Here is a 22,291-nt window from a genome sequence, read left to right as displayed (position 1 = left end):
TGTAAAAAAAAAAATTAATTCAATGAATTATGCATAGATCTGTTCCGTGCATTGATATGCCTTCATTTACACTCCTAAAATTATGATATTGACTTTAAATTATCGGATTATTATCGCACTGAAGCAGTAGTGTGCGTGTAATTTTTAAAAAGTAAATAACCAAAGTGAAATCACAAATCGATACAAGTGCCAGAAGACCCAGGAATGGCAAAAAAATTCACAGGCAATATGATAAATTTGTGATTTCATTTTGGATAAATACTTTTTTGAAATATGACCGATTTTCAAAATGGTAAAATTTTGAATCAAATGATTAAATTTGAATGCAAAAGAAATTGTGTGATACATAACTTTGAACAATTGTGCGTGCCTGCAGATTTGTTACTACCCAAGACAATGTGCAATGAGGCACGTATCTTGGGTCTTTTTACATTGGTAAAGTTGATGTTTATGACCGAAAATTCATTAAATCTGATGTTGCAGTTTAAATAATTTTCTCTAATGTTAGGTGGACAGCAAGGTATATATGCATTTCCTTAGATGAAATGTCATGGCGATTGACATTTTGGGACCTCTCTCTGCGGGCGGTCTATCGTAATTGGTGTGTCCGTCCGTCCATCTGTCCATCCGAGGTCTCATTTAAGGGTATACAGTGACCTTAAACTATGTTCTAAGATCAAGGTTATAGCAGAATTGTAAACAAATGAAAAATCTTTGTCCGAAGCACATCTTTTCTTCTTTTCGTCCAGTCTGGCTCATATTTCACCCACAGAGTTTTTGTGATTAAAGGATGTACACTGACCTTGAATAATATTTTCTATTTGCTTAATCTTATTCAGAACCAAAAGTAAAATGCTTAAAGTAAGGGTAATGAGACGGGAATAATAAAAACAGGACAATTTTTAAGTTACAGGTCAATGTCGAAGCAAAATGCTGTGAAATACTTTTTATTCTATTATTTGTCCATATTTGAGCGGGGCCCTTTGAGATGGTCACCATCTCAATTATATATAACATAGCATTCATGAATTCAGTGATGTTCTACTTGAACAATTTCAAGATATAAAGGCAAAGCGCAGTAAATTAATTTAATATTTTGAACAATAAAAATGGTAATATAAAGTGTGACCAAAATCTAACAATGTCCTTTTTAATGTCAAGTAGGTATGTTCTGAATGAGGGAGAATAGATCTAGAGATTTTATTATTAACAATGCATTATCTATGACATGTTCATTTAAAAAGGAACTTTTTTTTAAAATTTTTAACCTTAAATTAGAAGTTTGTCCTACTTTACTAGTACTTCGAATTTGCAATTAAATAAAAAATCTTCACAAAGATACAATTTCTAATTCCTTTATCAAACAATATTTAGAACATACGAAAAAGATACCTCCTTATAACCACATGAGTCAAATCTATGTATATACATGTAATTTATAAGCGATCTACATAGTTTGTTATACGGATAAAGAGTTCTGTTGCTTCTTCTACTGTGTTTGGTGGGTAATTCAAACCGTTTTCAATTCTTATTTGAGTACCAATAACTTCAAATTCCATCGAAACACCATTTGCAGGAGGGTAGGCACAATATTCTTGTTCTATGCCATTCAGATTACCAGGTATAGGCATTTTATAATCTCTTGTTTGGTAAATTTCGGGCTGAAAATACATAACATCTGGTTTTCCAGACGGACAATCTGCATTGCGGTTTCTTCTAATTGTGTGTTCATTCCAATGCTGTATAACTCTGTACAATTCCCTGTTGATAATTGGTAAGAAACAATACCTAGCACACTCTAGGTGAACTACATCGGATGTGTCAAAAACACCCAAATTATCCATATCCTTAAAGTAATTTATCCAAAAATTGCCACACATTTCCCGTAAACACCGCCAAAATCGCTCTATTCTTGTATTTCTATATGACGATCCATACCTAAAACTTGATAGTCCTTGCAGAGGATCCTGGTGATTCCATCGCAAAGCGTATTGCAAATCTCGAACTATGCAGTTCTCAGTACCCCTGTCCGCGTATACGACCACAGGAACCCCGTTTATTTCTTTGATATAGTCTATATAAAATCTGGATATATATTCAGGGTTTTTGTTAGAATTGCAAGCTCTAAGCCAGAGAATACGTCTTGAAAAGCCATCTACACAACCATGAATGGAAATTCCAAATGGTTTCAATTTGTCCCAGCCATCTAGATGAACACAAAAATTGGGCCCTTCGTTAATGTACCTTCTACGCTGAAGACGACGTTGTCTACGTCTTATTACACCTTCTGCGTCCAAAACAGTTAATGCAAGGCGCACCAATTCACAAGACACATTGAGGTCATGGTCGACTAGCAGACGTCTCCTCATTCCTCTATAGCCAATGTCACCGCCCGAGCCTGAAAGTTCATGTAAAATAGCCGTTACAATGTCCTCCAAACGTGGCTGGTTGTTTCGTCTCGTTAGATTCATTTCCCTTAAAACTCGATGAATTTGTCTCGCACTTAAAGCAGTGTTATGTCTGCTCGCAAGAAATCCAATGATTTCCTGAATAGTATAACCAGAGTGGTAATAAACAGCAATCATTTCATTTCTACTGAGGGGTAGTCCGTCCACAACCAAACGTTGAGCCATAGCAGGTGTATAGATATTTTCACCCATTGTATCTTTTTTTTTTTTTTGCTGAAAAAAGTAAAATAAAACACACACTTTATACCCAGTGAATTTTTGTTTTGGTTTCTACATGTGTAAATGTACATCAAACTATTAAGTAATTCTATAAATACTAGTATACCACGATTTGGCTTGCAAGCGTTTTATTATTATATCAAAAATTTGCAATTTAAATAAAATTAACATGTAAGGTAGTGAAGTACTAAAAGCGCGGTTATATTATATATATATAATGGCTACAAGAAGTACTCATATCATTTAAGAATTAGACACTGACCAAAAGAGAAATTAACACCAAGAATAATAATCAGGTAGGATTATAAAAAGACCAGATTGCTCAATCAAAAGATCTTCATTACATCAAATATCAGTTTTATATTAGATCTAAAACAAGAGTTTTACCTTGTCTGTTGTGGGAGAGACAAGATCGATGACGTCCCAAAATGTTAGTTTCTCTATCACTGCAACCACAGATTTGATTAAACTATACCCTCTTTCAAACGAGCAGCATGCAAGAATGAAAAAGTTGCATATTGACATAAATAAGTTGCATGTCAACATAAATAAGTTGCATGTCAACATAACTAAGTTGCATGTTGACATAAGTATGTTGCATGTCAACATATTTATCTTGCATGTCGACATATTTATCTTGCATGTTAACATATTTATCTTGCATGTTAACATAACTAAGTTGCATGTCGACATAAATAAGTTGCATGTCGACATACGGAGGTCGCATGTTAACATAATTAAGTTGCATGTCGACATAAATAAGTAGCATGTCAACATAACTAAGTTGCATGTCAACATATTTATCTCGCATGTCGACATAAATAAGTAGCATGTCAACATAACTAAGTTGCATGTCAACATATTTATCTCGCATGTCATCATAACTAAGTTGCATGTCAACATAAATAAGTAGCATGTGAACATAACAAAGTTGCATGTTGACATAAATAAGTTGCATGTCAACATATTTATCTTGCATGTCAACATAAATAAGTTGCATGTCGACATAAATAAGTAGCATCTAGCATCTTGGATGTCACATGTGGGCAATATTTAAGATTTTTTGAAATTTTTTATAATTTTTATTTGATTGTAATTTTCTTGCATGTCAACATAGTTATGTTGCATGTTGACATAACTATCTTGCATGTCAACATATCTATCTTGCATGTCGACATATTTGATAGAAAAAAAACTTGCACACAAGGGGCAGAGATATGCCACCATAGAAACTAGACACCCTGGCATGGTCCACTTCAGCTGATCAAAAGCAATAAATCTGTAAACCAAAACTCACTAGTGATTATCCGATGTGATATTACCTTATTTACAAAGTCGTTATTAAACAGGAATTTGATGTAAGATTTATTAAACAAGAGGCCCATCGGCCACATTGCTGACCTAATCAAACGTTCATTGTATTATTTGTTTTTCCCAATATTTCAGACAATGAGGTGAAACACTGCGAAAAGAAGAAAATGTCAAGCGAACAATTGGAAAATGCCAAAAGAGCTGTTTTTGATGATTTACTCTATGAGGATATAACGCCTCCGGATTCTCCCAAACACTCCATTGACTATGAACCGATAAGCGAGGATAAGGATTGGTTGTCAATTAACTCAGAAATGTACAGAGAACTTTTGACCTCAACAAACAGTGAAAAGATGGACGCTATGGTGGACAAGATACTGGTGTGTGAGAGTACAGAGCCCATGATTCCATTGAAGATTGACGACAATGTTAACGTCGCTGAAAGAAGACGACTCTGAGTGCTCCGTTGATCCGGATCCTTCGATAATTCCGCCGACATCGAGGACTGTAGCGGAACACTTTATTCTAAAGATGACGAAAAGGACCGAAACATTTAAAGACGGCATAACAGAAATTGTGCGTTTGATTGTTTATTATTGTCATGATTATATGTGTTAAATTTTCAATTTTGTCCAAAATTCATATACCGCTTGCCAACTTCATTAGACTTTGAAAAGGCTTACTTGTTTGCATACAACAAAACCGTATTTAATCTAGATGAAATGTAACATACTCAGTTTTGTGGTAGGTATATAGTGCTATGAAGAGATTTTAAAAGTACTTTGTCGTAAATTCTCATGACGAATAACTTAAGGTCGATCTATCAAATCATACTTGAATTAGAGGAAAGTAGGTCATTCTTAAACTAATTCGCAGATACGAGGAAATTAATTTGTTACTCTATATTACTTATTTAATTACATTAAGTTTCATTAGCAAATTTTCTGGGAATCTCTTCTCACAACATATGTAATATAGATGAATGTAAACTTATTTCAACAAAATAATGATAAGTCTGTGTTTAACCTTCTGTTATCGTATAGTGGTTTTAACTTTAATGTATACCAAAAGTTCCATGATAATCTTATGTCTCTAGTCGCTTAAGTTAAGTCAGTCTCAAATCCGTCTGTTTTCTAAGTCTAAATCCAAAACTCCAAAATAATGTAAAAGATTCTAGAAATTTATATCAACGCTCAATCACTCTGTCAGATATTTACGTTTACTTCAAATTAACAAGTACCTTTATTCCAATTTCAATGTAAACGAAAACAAGTGTAAAGGTTTCCAATATATTTAATAATGAGCATAAAATGAGACACACAAAAATGATATTCACAATGAAAAATATCTAGGAATGCTAACATTAAATTTACATTCCTAACCAAATAGATAAATTACTAAGCATACCTTATTGTTAATATTAAGTCAAAGAAACCCGAACAAATTATAAGTTCCACCCCGCACGGACTGACTAGCCTAACAGGTTTCCCAAGTTAAATTTAGAACAAGAGAAACGGAAGGGAGAATCGAGCTATAAACGAGACTATGAACGAAACGATGAACGAGACAGGAAACGAAGACTGGGGCCCACTTATCTACCTAGGGGAGTGAGTTGACTCGAACCTTAGAGAAGATTCCACGTGAACCGCCGGACTAAAGCAAAACCTGACTTAAAAGACACCGCTCTGGGGGTGTGTTTCTTTTAGCCAATCAAAATGACTGAATGTAAATATAGCTCGAACTGGTGTTTTCCAAATGATTACATAAAACTACGAAACTTTCCGAATGAAAAATAAATTATTAGAACCAATTAGAAAAGTCGTAACATTTTGCTTATGTTATAAACGTACAAGTGCCTGACATGAAAGCAGGAGACTATAATAGAGGAAAACATTCGCTATAAATCTACCCGTAAATCTGATCGTCGGCAATAAAAGTAAGTATAAATAATATGACTGAAAGTTAAGTAAGATATAAATGCAATCCTATCACACTCCCTCCACTCCAAAACCGAAATATCTTGAATAAGATATTGCGGTAAAAACAAAAATGTCCGAACCCTAATAAAATGAAAATGGAAATAATACAACTTCAAACAGCCAAGATGAACATAAAATATGTTATTTAATATTAAAATATTAACCCTGAAATAAAAAATATTTATTTGGTATACATTACAAATACTTCTATTAAATATATAACAAATATCACAATTGACCAATGACGTGACAGTTAATATTTTACATGGAACGAGGAGGAACCATCATCGTTGAACTGAAGAAATGCATCGCTGTCTAGAGGGACTGGTATAATATCCTCATTGAACAAATTCTCCAAGAGTTTGTCATTTGGTTTCTTTGGTGGCAACAAGCCTTTCGGATCTATTTATGAATTGTTGAATGAAGTTTTCTGAGTGAATGTCGACTTCCCTTTATGTTTCTATTGTTATGATGAATGATGTTACGTTTCTCTATCTCCCTATGCCCACAAGATTCACAGTCAAAAAGGAGGATTTCTCTCACATGGGATCTCCTCCAGTGTTTCCGGTAAGAGGCTAAAGAAGAATAATGTTTATCTCCACACCCTGGTACTTGGCACTTCATCCCCTATCCGGAAACTCCTGGCGAAGATCCCTATCAAGCGAAAGCACATCACTTTCTTTCACCTCCAGCTCCAGGACGTCCATTGTTGATAAAAAAAAAACAAACAAAAAGGAAGTAACAGTCCTTAATTAATTATGTTTACTTATTAAAAATGTTTTATTATAAGAGAATATTTATATAACAGTATAATTTTATTGATCAGAAAGTAAGATATAAATGCAATTCTATCACATTACTTATCGGATGACTTATTAAAAGTCATTGTCCGTTTTCCGCAAATTATGTTAAACAAGAGAAATATAGATGAATGTAAACCTTTTTCAACAAAAAAATGAAAAGTTTGTGTTAAACCATTTCTGTATCGGGAACTACATGTAGAGGGAACGACATATTTACTCGTTAATAATCTTCACTCAAACCTTAAGTTCTCCCCTTGATATACCATTTTTTATTTTGGGCATAGAAAAACAAGACTGTGTTGTTTTGTTTTGGATAAGTAATCCGTAATTGTTACCAATTGTTTTCTGAAAGGCTATTTATTCATTCCATTCTTTTGTAAAACATACAAAAAATGCCCTATAATAAGAAGGGAAATCAGGTAAACTCATATGATACGCATTACATGTTTTGATATTTGCCTTAATATTTTGAAACTGTTTATCTTTGTCATTTCAAATTAAACAAGCATTCTGAGAGTATTGCATAAGCAATACACGTCCCCTACCGGTTTGTGGAAATATTGTGAAAAACAATGCACTGTTATGCAGAATATCGAACCCGAACATTAAATGATTGGAATATAAAAAATTAATTTTCTCGAAAATATGTCAACCAGACGCTATAAAAGTGTAAACTTGATCTGTAGTTTGATATTTTGAAGCTGTTCAGCAAATTTTATATTATTCCTCAAACGCATCAAGAAAAAAATGTTGAAAACTGAAGTGGGACAGACAGACTGACGGACGCAGAGGAAAGCTTTAGTCCCCTCCGGTGAAAACCGGTAGGGGACTAAAAAACAATTGGCAAAGGCACTCTTTGAAAGGCCAAATGGGATAGGATGGGACTTCTCTTGCTTTAAGATTTGCCAATCTTCACTAATTAATTGAATATTCACCGGTTACAGGTCTATTTGTTCATTTCTGCCAGCTGCCATTTCCACAGGATTCTCAAAATGAATAAGTTCTGCTGAACCCTGGCTATCAATATCCCCATTCGAATTTCTGGCATGTGGGTCATAAATAGAATATTCTTCGTAGTTTCGACAAAGAATGGCGATATAAGAGTCTGATATCCGAAGAACAAGAGTCTGGTTTTGTTTCTCATCAGTGCAGATGTGATAAATGTAAAAATGAATGAGGAATTTACAAAATATGCCTCACTCAGAATCCCAACACTAGTCAATACATTGCTAAAACCATTTTTCTTGTAATTCGTCGATGTCTATTCTTGAATCAGCTCTACGGAATGGCCAACCTATTTTTCGCAGAACATTGAAACCAAGACTGCCACCGGCGAGAAGAACGGCATCAACTAAATTGACCGATTTTAATTTCAAGGCAACGAGGGCTGTTATACAGATACTAGAACACTGCAGACCTGTTTTTGCGTGATCAATAATAATAACAGAAATGTAGGACAAATCTAAAAGTTCATTATACAGTTACATCGTGTAACATACGCAGCTTTAATTATTTTTGTTGCAAATGACTGAAAAAACCCCAATTAAACTTGTTTATTTCAAACCAGTGAGTTGGTAATCAATGTGTCGCACCTCTTCATTTTCTCCTTTTAGTCTAATTGTACTATTATTTTTATTTATGTTCCAGACATGTACAAGATATTGAGAATTTAAAAAAAAATTGGGGGAAGGGGTGTTTAGGTTCAGCCCCCATTTCACATACATTTCATACAACATTTCATATATATGTATATACATCATTTATTCCTATGTACACAGGAGACAGTGAGTTCATTGCTACAAATTAATGTATTAGGTTTACTACCAATCTGTCGTGGCATTAAAATGTTGGAAATTATAAATAATTAGAAAACGCCAGTGAATACATATTTATTTGCACATTGTAAACAAGTACTGTGAAAGCCAAAGCATCTGGTTAACTCGTCCTGCACTTTCCGCCATGACGTAAGTTGAACCCCGTTCCTGGGCACCCCGTTCTGTAGAGTTATTCCCATCTAAACTAATACTAATGAAATTTCCCTGATTTAATTCTCTAACTTCTTTCTATATATTTTTCTGTTAGGGAGATTTGAAATCTTCCTACAAAAAATTGTGACCCTGGCAGTAAAAATATTTTAAAGATAACATGTTTTACTAGTGAAAATGATGATGATTTAGGATAATGAAATAAATTCTGTAAAATAGAAGATTACACATGTTTGTGTTCAAATTAATTGCATTTATTAAGCGTGAATAGCATGGATTAATTCATTCAACAAAAACTCCAATATTAATGAGGGTCCACTGGAATTTGTGAAGGTCCACCAATAATTCTTGACCAGTGGACCTGCGGTCCACCAAAGTAAAAAAGTTAGTGTCAAACCCTGAGTGATGAACGTACAGGAAAAGTAGACTAAATGTGAGGATTGGGATTTGTCGCATTTTTGTTGGAATTCAGTGCATTTGTCCAACAGCACCATAATGCATCACAAAACAATACAGCTGGAGAGTTTACTTGGTACAAAGTAAACTGTTTAGGCTAGGCTTCCTAAGAATTGCCATGCCCCGCGAAAATAATTTGCATGTAAGTGATCTAGTGCAATGGTCGATAGTAGTTTACTGGCCTGGTTGACCATTTCCATAGCATCAGAAAGAGCAGCTTGTCCTGACAATACAGCTATAATCAGCCATTGCTGTGCTTGGACACAAGAGAAAAGCATGATTTGATTCTGATGACACTAATAACATCAGACCAATTAATATGACATTGCATTTGTTTTAATCCTTTACAATGAGGCATATTTGTGCAAAGGTTGAGGAAATTCTATTGGAAGGTTATTTATTAATTTACTAGAAAATTGAAATGAAGTGCACACATACATACACACACATACGAACACACACACACGCACTCACGGTAGCGATGCTATATCCCCTTCGCAACAAGTTGCGCGAGGGGATAATTATAGTTCATTCACAACTTGAGATCTCACTCCTACAATGCTGCTTTTCTAACAGTGGGACATATTGATATTGAAATTATAGCTCTCTCTCTCTCTCTCTCTCTCTCTCTCTCTCTCTCTCTCTCTCTATATATATGTGAGTACATCTAGAGTCATAGACTCGTTAGTGACATCATTGCAAAAGTAAGCTCTTGAAGTACCTCATTATCTGCACAGGTTCTGAAGTCTGTCCTCCTCGAAAACGATGATATGGACCAAATAAATCTATTTTCATTTACATATCGCAATTATGATATTGGTCCCACCCTATGATCTGAACCCCTGACCCTGGGGTCATGTTTTTATTTTTCTATGTAAAACTTTAATCCTCCATAGCGGCGTCACATTAATCAAGGATATATTATGAATGCTGTTGCTGATTTTCTTTAAATATCTATTCAAACTAAGAGAAAAAAAACAGGTGACATTAGACTCATGTGTTTAATCAAGATACAAAGTGCACACATTTCTTCAAGATCAGGTAATTAAGGATTGATTCTATCACAAAACGTTATTAGCATTTGATAATGATATATATGATTAATATGCCGAGGTACAAGGCCAATAAAGTAATCCATGACATTTTTTAATGATGATACATTACACTGAGAATTAGTATATCTCTTCATAGTGTTACTTTCCGCATGGTGTGGCTCAGGCCTCATTATCCTATCTGACATACACATACCGTGACATGCTACATGTGTACACGCTGAAACCAATTTTGGAAATTTCTCTGAATATATCGTAAACTTTTTAGGAAAGCAAAGATCCATTGATCAGTTTATTTTATGATGCTCTTATTCTTTGACATAACCAATTAAAAATCAGATTTTACTGAGCTTTGTACATGTATGTGCACTGACATGTTCCCAAAACCTAACTCTTCCTTGGGCAATAGTTTTTTTTTAAAATTTTATGTACATATTTTGCCATATCTTGACGTCAATTTGTGCCGCATTAGGAGTTGATAACAATTAATGCTCATCGTCTGAATCTACCTCATCACTTTCACTGGAATCTGGGCCGTCTAAGCCAGATTCACTTTTACACGAGGAGGTACCTGGTGAGACTGATCGTACACTGTCCTTTTTCTGCTTACGGTCTCTCTGGCGACCTCGATCTCGTTTTTCCTCTCTTCCTTCAGTGATTGCAGTACGTTCCCCGTTACTACTGCAACCAGTTGTTGTTGAATCATCTTCGCCTGATTTCGCGCTGTCTGGTCTGCTGATCCAGCTTCAACTGTTTGCTCTCCTGCCCCTCGGACGACTTCCGGCAGACGAGACACTCATCTAAAATTCAGAACTTACACACACCAATGTATTCGAATGCAACCATTATAAAACAGTTTATACCGTATGCCAAACATTGAAAAGGTTTTCAGTGTATACATATTTTTTTTTGCAACTGCATACATAAATGTTGCAATAGATTATCAAATGCAAACATTTAACTGATTACTTGTATCACTGGGATACTATTTATGGCAATGCATAACAAAATTACTTTGATATCTCATATATTCCTGCTTATAGAGGAATTTTCCTGTGCAAACTACAGATTACAAAGATTACATATTATAAGAACTCTAACATGTATGTCAGAGCCTTTCAATTTGATTCCGACGCCAGGATTTTTTCTCTCCACACTATTTTTGGGTCCGAAAAGAGACGTCATTGGTAATTTGTTAGGGTTATCTTGTCCTTTAGGCAAATCTATAGACCCAATGGTGACCAGAAGGTTTTTGTCGATGGGCAAGCTTTCATTCGAATTCAACACCTTGGTGATTTCGGACATGTGACGTCTGCATTCAAAATTTCCCAGGATTATAGCGGTACAATGAGGATTTTTTAAACTCGGATGACTCAGGACCACTATTCCCAGATCCGCATCGTGACCCCTGGCTTGTGAAAACAGGTCGTCGAACATGTCATGCAATTTATTTTGTATATCTATTAGTTTATCCCCACGCCATTGTTCGTTGAATTTTACCTTGAAAGTTGTGTCGTGGCCTCAATTTTTATAAACGTTCAAACGTCTCTTCCAAATGAAATAGGGTTTTAAACAAAATTCATTAGAACATCAGGCTCATGGGCCATAAAAGTTAGTCGAGCTCACACTTGATCTGTCTTACTTTTCCACTATAGATTCCTTTTGTATAAGTGAGACTGAGATCAAAAGTGAGCTCATCTAAGTATTATGGCCCCGGGGCCAGAAATTGAATAGTTTTATGCATGTACTTTAACTGATTAAAGAATGAAAAATTCAATCTGAGAGAATTCTAACTGGCAATATAAAATGCATTTGAGCCCAATTTATTTTTAAATTATCACATCTGCTCATTTGTTGAATTTCTTACACTGAGGAAACAGTTTGAAATAATTTATGGGCAATTGAAGCTGTCATTAAGATTTGGTATTAATATATAACATCAAACTTTATGACAAATATTTTCAAATCGTACCTGGCAAAGAATTATATAGAAGTAGTTGAATTGTAAACTTACAGAGACAACTAGACAACTCGACCCTTCACAGACACTAGTGACTTAATAGGGGAGGTCTTGACGGCCTTGATAGGGCGCGTCACAACAGGTGGTGTATGCGCAATCCTCTTGCCCTTCTCCAGTATATCCTGTGGAACCTCCATGGTTCCTGTTTTCAATACTTTCGTGTTCTTTGTTATAACAACCGCAGGTTCACCTTCATTCTTGAAGATATAGTTCATTACGATGACAGTGCTATCACCACTCAATGTTTTCAGTTTAGAAGTGTCATAGAAAGTGCCTTTTATTGCATCTGTTGCATCCCCCAGTCCAATTGTAACACATTCCTTTTTCTCTGTCTACTTGATAGTTCTGAATATTGCCAACAGCACATACTTTTACTTTCAATGGCTGTGCATAAGGTTTACTTTATTTTTGCAACTGTTAGCATCTGTGATTGAAAAATGAAAGAATTTGATTAAGTGTTAAGAAATCATTGTAATATCTTGCTATAATTATAGTAATAAAGTGCAAAATCTTCTATATATTCAATTTCTTGAAATAAAATATTGAAATAATGTGGTAATAACCTTAAATACTGTCATGATATCTATTAACATTAAGGCAGATGTCAACAAAAAGCAGATTTTTCAAGATGTAAATTTTTATTCAAATAGGAATTAATATAGAGTGGCCTTTTTTTTTTTTATATGAGAATATATTAAGTGTTAGCAATCCAAGAACTTTTTATAGCAGTGAAAGTACATGGTTTATCATTTTTAACCGGGTTTTCCGAAGGAAAAATCCGGTTGTTAAAATGGTGAAAATGGCGGGCGGGCGGGCGGGCGGCTGCCAAAAGGGTACCCTCATTGTACGGATAACTCCTACAGTTCTCAAGATAGGAAATTGTTCTTTTGCAGATCAATTGTACATATATCAGAGGTGTGCATATTGCTAGGATTTTGATTTCCGATAATTTATCGAAAAAATACCAGCTTTTGAACTTAGTCATTTTTTAGCAAAATATTGCATATAGGGTACCCTCATTGTACGGATAACTCCTCCTACAGTTCTCAAGATAGGAAATTGTTCTTTTGCAGATCAATTGTACATATATCAGAGGTGTGCATATTGCTAGGATTTTGATTTCCGATAATTTATCGAAAAAATACCAGCTTTTGAACTTAGTCATTTTTTAGCAAAATATTGCATATAGGGTACCCTCATTGTACGGATAACTCCTCCTACAGTTTTCAAGATAGGAATTTGTTCTTTTGCAGATCAATTGTACATATATCAGAGCTGTGCATATTGCTAGGATTTTGATTTCCAATAATTTATCGAAAAAATACCACCTTTTGAACTTAGTCATTTTTTTGGCAAAATATTGCATATAGGTAACCCTCATTGTACGGATACCTCCTCCTACAGTTTTCAAGATAAGAAGATGTTCTTTTTCAAATCATTTCTACATATACTAGAGGTGTGCATATTGCTAGGATTTTGATTTCTGATCATTTATAAAAAAAAATACTACCTTTTGAACTTAGTCATTTTTGGCAAAATATTGCATATAGGGTACCCTCATTGTACGGATACCTCCTCCTACAGTTTTCAAGATAAGAAGATGTTCTTTTTCAAATCATTTCTACATATATTAGAGGTGTGCATATTGCTAGGATTTTGATTTCTAATCATTTATGAAAAAAATACCAGCTTTTGAACTTAGTCATTTTTTGGCAAAATATTGCATATAGGGTACTCCATTTCCATGGATAGGGGTTGACATGGATTATGGATACAGTTCACATACCGGTAAAAGAAAACCCGGTTTGCTGTCACATTGACAGCTGTTCACTTGTTAAAAGATATTTTAAACAGTGCACAACAAAAAAGTTCTATGTCATAAATTCATCTATTTCAGTGCAATATATAGGGGCTTATGATCTGAGAAGTAAGCTTCAAGTGTCCCCAAAGTTTGAATTTGAGTTTCTGAAATGTTTGTGTTTAGGTGGTCAAGTGCAAATCCATAGTCAGTGGTAGAATATGTGGGTAGGTATTTAAAATTGAATTCTGACAGGAATTTGATGATATTTCCAGTTTGTGATGAAAGGTTGTCAATATTGAAGTCCCCAGTCAATACTACAGGTTTTTGATCGTCTAAACAATCTCAAAACATACTCCCAAGCATGTTTTTTAATGTCAACAAATTTGTCTTTGGGGGAATATACAAGAACAAAAATAATATTGGTAACCCACTGCGAATTTCAATATCCAAGGAAAAGAACTGAACATTATGTTCTCTCTTTTTGTTAATTTTTTTTACAGTGAGTGATTCCTTGACATAAATAGTAAGACCATAGAAGGGTCTTTGGGTACCATGTTTTGGGGAGTCAAACCTATGCATTGTGTACCCTGGTAATGACAGTGTCTCTTCATCATATTTCAGATATTGCTAATACATCTGATGACATAAGGTTTAAATCCTTTTCTAAATCCTCCTTGTAACACATTCCATTTTAACTTGATCAATTCCATTTGATCAAATTCTTTGTCTGGTTGTTAATTACGTAGAAAACAACTGAAAACAATGAATTTCTAATAAAGTTTTTATTTCCAATTAATAACAAATGCTTGTTAAGAAAATTGATTTCAGTATTTAAAAAATATAACAACAAAAGAACCAAGCTTGGTCTGACAACTCATGAATTGTGAAGGGAAAATATCAGCATTCCCTCATCACTGCAAGAGTAAGGTTTAAGAATTTTTTTAACAACTGCTTGTTTAGAATACCACGTTTAAGCTACTGCCTTACAACTGCTTATTTAAAACATAATAGACGATTTCAAGACATAAGGCTTATCAAAAATTGTGAATAAAATACAAAGAGAAACAATTCAGAAAACTGTACGGTAGAAGATTCCAAGCTTGCATTTCACTGATTGTTAAGAATAGCTTTTACAAACTAAGTAAAAATTATTTTGACACTGCTAAAATCCACTGTTAACAATCAGTAGCAGTTTTTGATTCATAAAATTTTCTTAACAACTACTTGTTAAGAAAATTGTGTTTACAATCAAACCGTTACTGCATGTAACAAGTTCATGTTTAGATTATCAAATGTGGCTTTTGATGCAAAATATGACAACTGATTGTTATGAATGCCAAAATCTCTCACAGTGCAAAGTTTGCAAGTCCTAACAACTGGTTGGCAAGAATCAAGCAAAAAATCAAGTTATCGGTTTGTAAACCTCTACAAAACCGTGTAAACAACTGCTTGGTTAAAATATCATAATTTGCTTCACAGAGAGCAACTCTTAACAACTGATTGTTAAGAATGCCGAAATCTAAACGCCATCGGGAAAGATGAAGGAAATCTGTAAAATTTGTTGGTTTTAACAACTGGTTGGTAAGAATTAAGCAAAGAATCAAGTTTAACATTTGCAATCCTTCACAAAACTGAATTTGAAACTTCTTAACAACTGCTTGTTAAGAATGTCAGAAGTTAAGTTTTTCTGTGTCCAACGCCTAGCAACTTGTTGATAAAGAATTTATTCTTAATAATAAAGGTAAGATAAATCTCTGGAAGCAATAACAATGTATTTCTTAACAACCACTTGTTAAGAAACTCTCAAAAATTGCTCAAATTCAACGCTGTTGTTACGTTTAGAATACATTTGTTCATGAATATGAATTGATATCAATTGACAATGACAAGATGATATTCAACGCTATAAATGTCTGTCCTAAATAAATAAGTAATTAAGGAGACTAGAATGGAGCAGCACAAAACATGCAGAATTAATAAGTTATATATCATATATTAATTATATTTATCTTCAATGATTTAGTTCAAAATTCAAGCTGACGAAAACACACTTTTTCTATCTCGTTACCTTCACCAAGTATTTATTTGTGTGTGTATATATATATATATATATATATATATATATATATATATATATATATATCAAATATCAAATACAAAAATCGGTACTCGGTTACTCGGATGTATATTTTTTAATAGTTCTAAGTTTATTTAATAATGCATTAAAACATCGGTTTTAAAACTTAAAATGTCCATTGCTCTTGTACATACAGTAATTAGGATTTCCTACGTCTCTAAATATGCTAAATGACCGTTATCGCCTGTGGCAGTGTTTATATAGTAATTATCGTGACCAAGCACCTGTTACCAAGCTTTTCTCACCTTTGGCTGTCTTCTACCCTTATTTTTGGCTTACTTTAATGATTTGTTTTCACTGAACATCGTTTATATAGTCTATTATATAAATTAGATAGCACACAGTAGAGAAATTGAACAGACCTAAAATGCCGCCACCGACTTCAAAGGTCTGGAAATATTTTAAAAGAACAAGTTTCAAAAAACGTAAAATGTCAGCTGTGCGAAGTAAATTATTCTATACGGGGGGAACGACAAATTTTGTCAATTCTCCAAGAAGCCGTAGAGACAGATGATATTACACGTGCGATTGTTGATATGGTTGTGTTTGATTACATGCCGTTACAAATGGTCGAAGGCAAAGGCTTTAAAAAACTGATGTCTATCGTTGCACCAAACTACAACATACCGTCAATGTACTTGTTCATATTTATTTACACTTTGACCGAGTACCCGGGTACTCGATCGGAAAAAACGTTCGAGTAACCGAGTACTAAAAATTGACCGACTTGACATCCCTAATATATATATATATATATATATATATATATATATATATATATATATATATGGTAGACATCATAGTAACTAATGTTTGATAATGTATTGAAAATCTCGATATTCTTGGCATCTCTATTTATGTAATGCATCTTGTGAATCACACTAACTTCAGATTTTCCTGCGCGATTCTCTCTTTAATCTTTGATGGAATGTTTTTACTGTTAGTTAATTGAAAACCAGTAGCAAAACAGGAACTTAGTTTAACACTAACAATATGATCAGTACTCGTGAAGCGACCCTTATTCCTTTTGAAAATGTTCAATTCAAGGTCTTCCCCATTTACACTGCGCACTTCACCAATGTTAACTTTTGTCTTAGAAATCTTTACGACCACCATGTCATTTTTCTTGTACTTTCTTCTGTCTGTCCCTTCTTTTGTGAAAACCTGTAAATATTGCATTAAACAATTTTAGTTTAAGCCAAATCACTTTCATTTTTAAAAAATGTAACCATCAATTAAATTGGAATTAATAGAACTTGTTTTATAATAAATAGTTCATTACTATATACTGATGAGCTTTGTTTATTAATATTCACTGTTAAATGGTATGCTCTCTCTGATACTTTTGATTAATTGAACTTAGGCAGTAGCACAACATTGTTACCGGTATATTAATTTCATTTTTAACAAAATAAAATCAAACAACAACGTGTTCAATGTTTATAGGAAACAAAATAATACAAAAAAATATATAAACATTTAGTGCCAAATTACGTTGTCTGGCAATTAATAGGATATGAAACTATGTATGTTGTCCCAAAGTAATGTGGATATGACATACTGTTTTCAGCCAATATATGTGCAAACGTTGTAAATACGAATAATACATTTTACCAGAGTTGCCTCTGCTTACCGCTGGTCGTGTTTCTTTTATAAGATAACTCATTATTTTTCATGATGTTAATTTTATTACCATATACTTATAAATCCGTAAAGTTTGAATGCGTAATTATTCACATAATATTTTTTGTAAACCTGTGTGTTTAAAATAACATGAACTCATTTGATTTTTTAATTATATAAACACTGAAACTTGTTATCTCATTACCCCTCTTATCGCTTAGATACATGTAAGTAATTAACTTCCCAACATACGGTATTTTATAGCGGTGTTTTCGATGTTAAAGTGTGTTGTGTTAGGTGATGTGTAATTAATCAGCTTGTCTCAAATGCAATATATTATCATCTTAAATGGTGTCAATGTAAAGATCTTGATTACTGTTTTTTTTTTTTTATATTTTAAAGGCGGTAACATGCATAAGTTCAGATTTGAACTTTGGTTTATAAAAAGAGCGTTCTTAAAAGTCGGTATCTAAATTCAGTGTGCTTTAAGGGCGCACAATAAATTAATAACAACGGAACTTTCTATAAAAAATCTGCTGTTAAAAGTATTCTTGATATGGTACAATACAAACAATAGGACATATTTACAAAGCGGGTATTAAATTTCATTTGAATAATCTCAAAAATAATTTACGTAAAACTTAGTTAACACGGTACATCTCCCTGATGTCGCGGACATGTAGTTCTATTTCTACATGGTCTACTAATAGAACATTCTACCAAAAATATTCCAGAGATGAGCTTGAATACAAGTTAATATTGCTGCTTGATTCCAATTTTTACGCATATTCAAATTAGTAAAAAAATAGCACGTACAAATTTTTAACAACGGGTTTTCATATTAAATTAGAATTAATACAGTATTTTAATACGTTACTTTATACTGAATTAAGGAATTTAAAAATGAAATTAGAAGATGTTTCGGTTATTACAAGTAGTATTGAGATTAAGGTAGACACCTGATTTTGTGGACCTAAAGAAATTTACAAACATATTTGCTTACAGGTACCAGGATTTCTGGTAATACTTCTTAAATCAAAAAATCCTTTATTAAGTCCAATTAACTTAATTAGGGTTTATTTAGGGTTTAAGATCCAGTGAAATTCCTGGTTACGATAAGTCTCTATATATTATCACTTACTATGTGTTGACAAATTAAAATCCTTTCTTTAGAAATAATGATTCCATGTTTTTGATGATTTTTATCTTTTAAAAATCCAACATCTGACATAGTTTTCCAGCATGAAGTATATAGATCAATGAAAAGTTAACAGTACAGGTCACAATTTTTACTCCTATCATAATTGCTGAGGAAACAGAAATGGGGTTTCTAAGCTTAGAATAACTCTGTTTATGTACTGGGTTTTCAAACTTTTAATAGCAGTGAGCAAAAGTTAAAGACTTCAGATTTTAGATAAGAGCAAGTTAGAAATCCTTATGGTTGAAAGATACAGCGAATGGGCAGTGTGTCGGCTATTACGTCGCACCGAAGGTGTCCGATCTCAGAGGCTTCAGATATGCATATTGAGGTCACGCGTCTTATCAGCTCAGTAATTCAGCAATAGCTGTGAAACAAATGGGAGTAGTAAGAAAAATTTTGCAGAAATTGTATCACAGTCACAATTCAACTTGTTGGTCAATGTTTTTGTGATTGTGTCACCTGTCCTTTAAAAGTGAGAAGAATTAGCTATCTATCAAAGTTACGATATTGTGAAAGCATTAGGCAAGTTAATGGGGGCGGAGTGTAACAGTTAATGGATTTTTCACCACTTGCTACATATTTTTAATGTATATAAAACAAAAATACATAACCAACTTTTTCATCCAATCAGCGTCCATAAATATCTTATTAAGTGATGTTTTTAATCATTAAAAATTTCTCCATTTGATTGGGGCAGAAATTTTCATCAGCCATTAAAAAAGTGGGTTATGTTCTACGTAATGTACATTACATTTAGTAATTTTTACGCGATTAAGAAGGAGATCAGTTGCTTCACTCCCTATTACTTTTCTTATTCCGTAAATTTTACATAATGTGATCTAAATATATATAATAGTTTTTGAAAAGGGGGGAGGGTAACCTCATCCAAAAAAATCTTGACTAGCGAAAAAAAAATGAAATTTTCAAAAAATTATTTTTATCATATATGTATTTATTATCATATATGTCTTTATTAAATACTAATGAGTGGCCGAAAAAAATCTTTTTCAAAGTATTAGTCTAAATTCCCCATTAAAAAAAAAGGTAACCGAATGTCATTTTTTACTGCTTTTGATTAAATTATAAAAAAAAATACATAGCGTTGCTTATGAAGTCGTATACTGCTAATGAGTGCAAATGAGTCAAATAAATGGGTAAAAAATATATCGTATGTCAACTCTTCTAAAATGTAACACATAACTAAATTAATATACCTAAAACATTTTAATACTTCATATTTTTGAGGGCCAAACTTTAATCATGTCATAAATCAGTTTATTTAAAGAACAAAATGCTTTCTTTAGAGATTCTTGCAGGATATAAAGATATCATTAAAAAATAAAAGGGGGTCACACTCAGTAGCTTTAAATAAAGTCCTTTGTCATTGATTTTGATGTAGTTTATATTTATTAATTATAAATGTTGAACGGAAACTTAACCAAAAATAACATTAAAAAAAAAAGGGAACACTTTCTGAAAAAAGTATTATTTATTTGTCACTGCTGTTCTCATTCACACTCTTGCATTCACGTTCACTCACTCTTGTACTCTCTTTCACATTTTCACTCTTTTCTTCATCCTCATCACTCGAATATAAAATTTGACTCATTGAGACTGAAAGTTCACTTCTCAAATCATCGTTTTCACATTTCATTTTTTTCATTTCAGGTTCTATTTGTTCTTTTGAGGGTCTTGTTTTCTTTTAGTAACATTCTTTAATTTTCTTTATTTTGCATTCCAGTCCTTTACTAATTGATTTTATTTTTCTCGCTGTCATCTCCAAATCCCCTTCCCAATCTTTGCCCCCCCCCCCCTTCTCATCTTCATTATCGATCCAAGAATAAACATCTCTGCTTCATGCAATTCATAGAAATTAATCACCCAGGAAAGCTGAAAGTTTAATATAAGCATCCTCTGGTAATGTAGATTCAAAGTTGTGAAAATTATGACCTCACAGATAGGAAAGGGTCAAAATGCGGGGTCGATATTTTACATAGGAATGTTTTGAGTAAACCTTAAAAAAAATTTTCTTCTCAGAAACTAGTGAATCACATCTATGGCGGCTCCGCTACATTCACTTTAAAGCTGTTTATTGTATCAAATTATTGAACTCTTCATTATTCACAAGCATTGCCGATCAATGTGTATGAAAGTAAAAAATAAAAACAATATATTGTCTTTCATAGTTATTGTGCAAATCAAATAAAACCTGTTATACTTACACTGGGTATAAGAGTTTGCGAAGCTGTCAAACTTGAAGATTCCACATGTGGATCTTCAACCAAACAAGTAAAAAAAAATTGCGAAGTGTATTAGCTCATTCCCCTTTATTTGACACACAGTTAATGTATCATTCGCTTTGAATGGCCTGTTTATTGACAAACCCCCATGACTCTCATATTAAACCCAGAGTTCTACTTGTGGTTTGTCTATGCTGTACAGGCTATGAATGTACTCTCTGCGAAAAGAAATTTATAGAGTTAATTTTGAAATAAGTTCAACACAAAACATTTATAAATTGTCATCTTTGTTTGGGGGGAGGGGCGATTTTTTTTACCATTAAAATACTCACTAAATTGGATTGGCTTGTTCTTGGATTCACCTGCGCTTTTTAGAATGTGTCTAGAGCAGCAAAATGAGTCCACTGACTTGTGTATACTGAGCTGGCTCCACTTCGCAGGGATTTTTCAGCTGTAAAGTAATAACCCTACATGTAGTATTAGAACTTGTATTCAAAGTAGCATTGTATATTATTCAGATGAAATATGAATTACAAAGGTAATTAAATGGTTTATTTTTTTCTGTTTTAAAACTTGTTATTCATATAAGAAAAAGCAAAATTGAAATCCCGAATAAAGAAAATCAAGAGAAAGTGCCAACTGCTTGTCAAATTTACAGTATCCATTTAAGCCTGGGTATTCTTCTTGAAGCTTTGATGGGACGTTTTCAAGAGTTTTTCTTCGGCAGTCTTTGTTGAGGTAATTTACAGAAGAAAAATTCCACAAATCTACTTCATCTTGATACAATTCTATCAATCTCTCAGTTTGTTCAGTCGTAAGTTTTAATTCCTCTTTTTTCTTCCCTGCCAAATTGAATTCTAGCACACGGATTGAAAATGTTCCCGAAGATTTTCCCCCACATCTTAAAAGCCTTTAGTTATCAATTTATCTTCAAATTAATCTTAGTTAATCTGTGGCAAAAGTTCGGGGAAAAAACACGTCTTAAGATGTGCTGTA

The 22,291-nt window shown here is 33.3% G+C and overlaps 2 protein-coding genes across 2 annotated transcripts in view; both read right to left on the bottom strand.

Annotated features, from left to right (window-relative positions):
- Nucleotides 1–1,339: 1,339 nt before the first annotated feature.
- Nucleotides 1,340–2,677, bottom strand: LOC128173538 (uncharacterized). The gene has a single exon (XM_052839242.1). It carries the CDS (start codon nucleotides 2,658–2,660, stop codon nucleotides 1,437–1,439), a length of 1,224 nt encoding a protein of 407 aa, XP_052695202.1. The 5' UTR covers nucleotides 2,661–2,677; the 3' UTR covers nucleotides 1,340–1,436.
- An 8,081-nt stretch (nucleotides 2,678–10,758) lies between these two features.
- LOC128174766 (uncharacterized) overlaps nucleotides 10,759–22,291 on the bottom strand; it is a 35,540-nt gene continuing 24,007 nt past the window's right edge. Inside the window, exon 2 of the mRNA XM_052840232.1 lies at nucleotides 10,759–10,922. Coding sequence (XP_052696192.1) covers nucleotides 10,759–10,922 — 164 coding nt within the window. The remainder of the gene's footprint in view (nucleotides 10,923–22,291) is intronic.

Source organism: Crassostrea angulata, chromosome 2 (assembly GCF_025612915.1).
Source record: "Crassostrea angulata isolate pt1a10 chromosome 2, ASM2561291v2, whole genome shotgun sequence".
Classification (NCBI taxonomy): Eukaryota; Metazoa; Mollusca; class Bivalvia; order Ostreida; family Ostreidae; genus Magallana; species Magallana angulata.
The sequence above is the reverse complement of the archived record's forward strand: the minus strand, read 5'-3'. Positions and strand labels throughout refer to the sequence as shown.

Coding starts and splice junctions, on each gene's coding strand:
- LOC128173538 (XM_052839242.1), bottom strand. CDS start 2,660: ATGGGTGAAAATATCTATACACCTGCTATGGCTCAACGTTTGGTTGTG.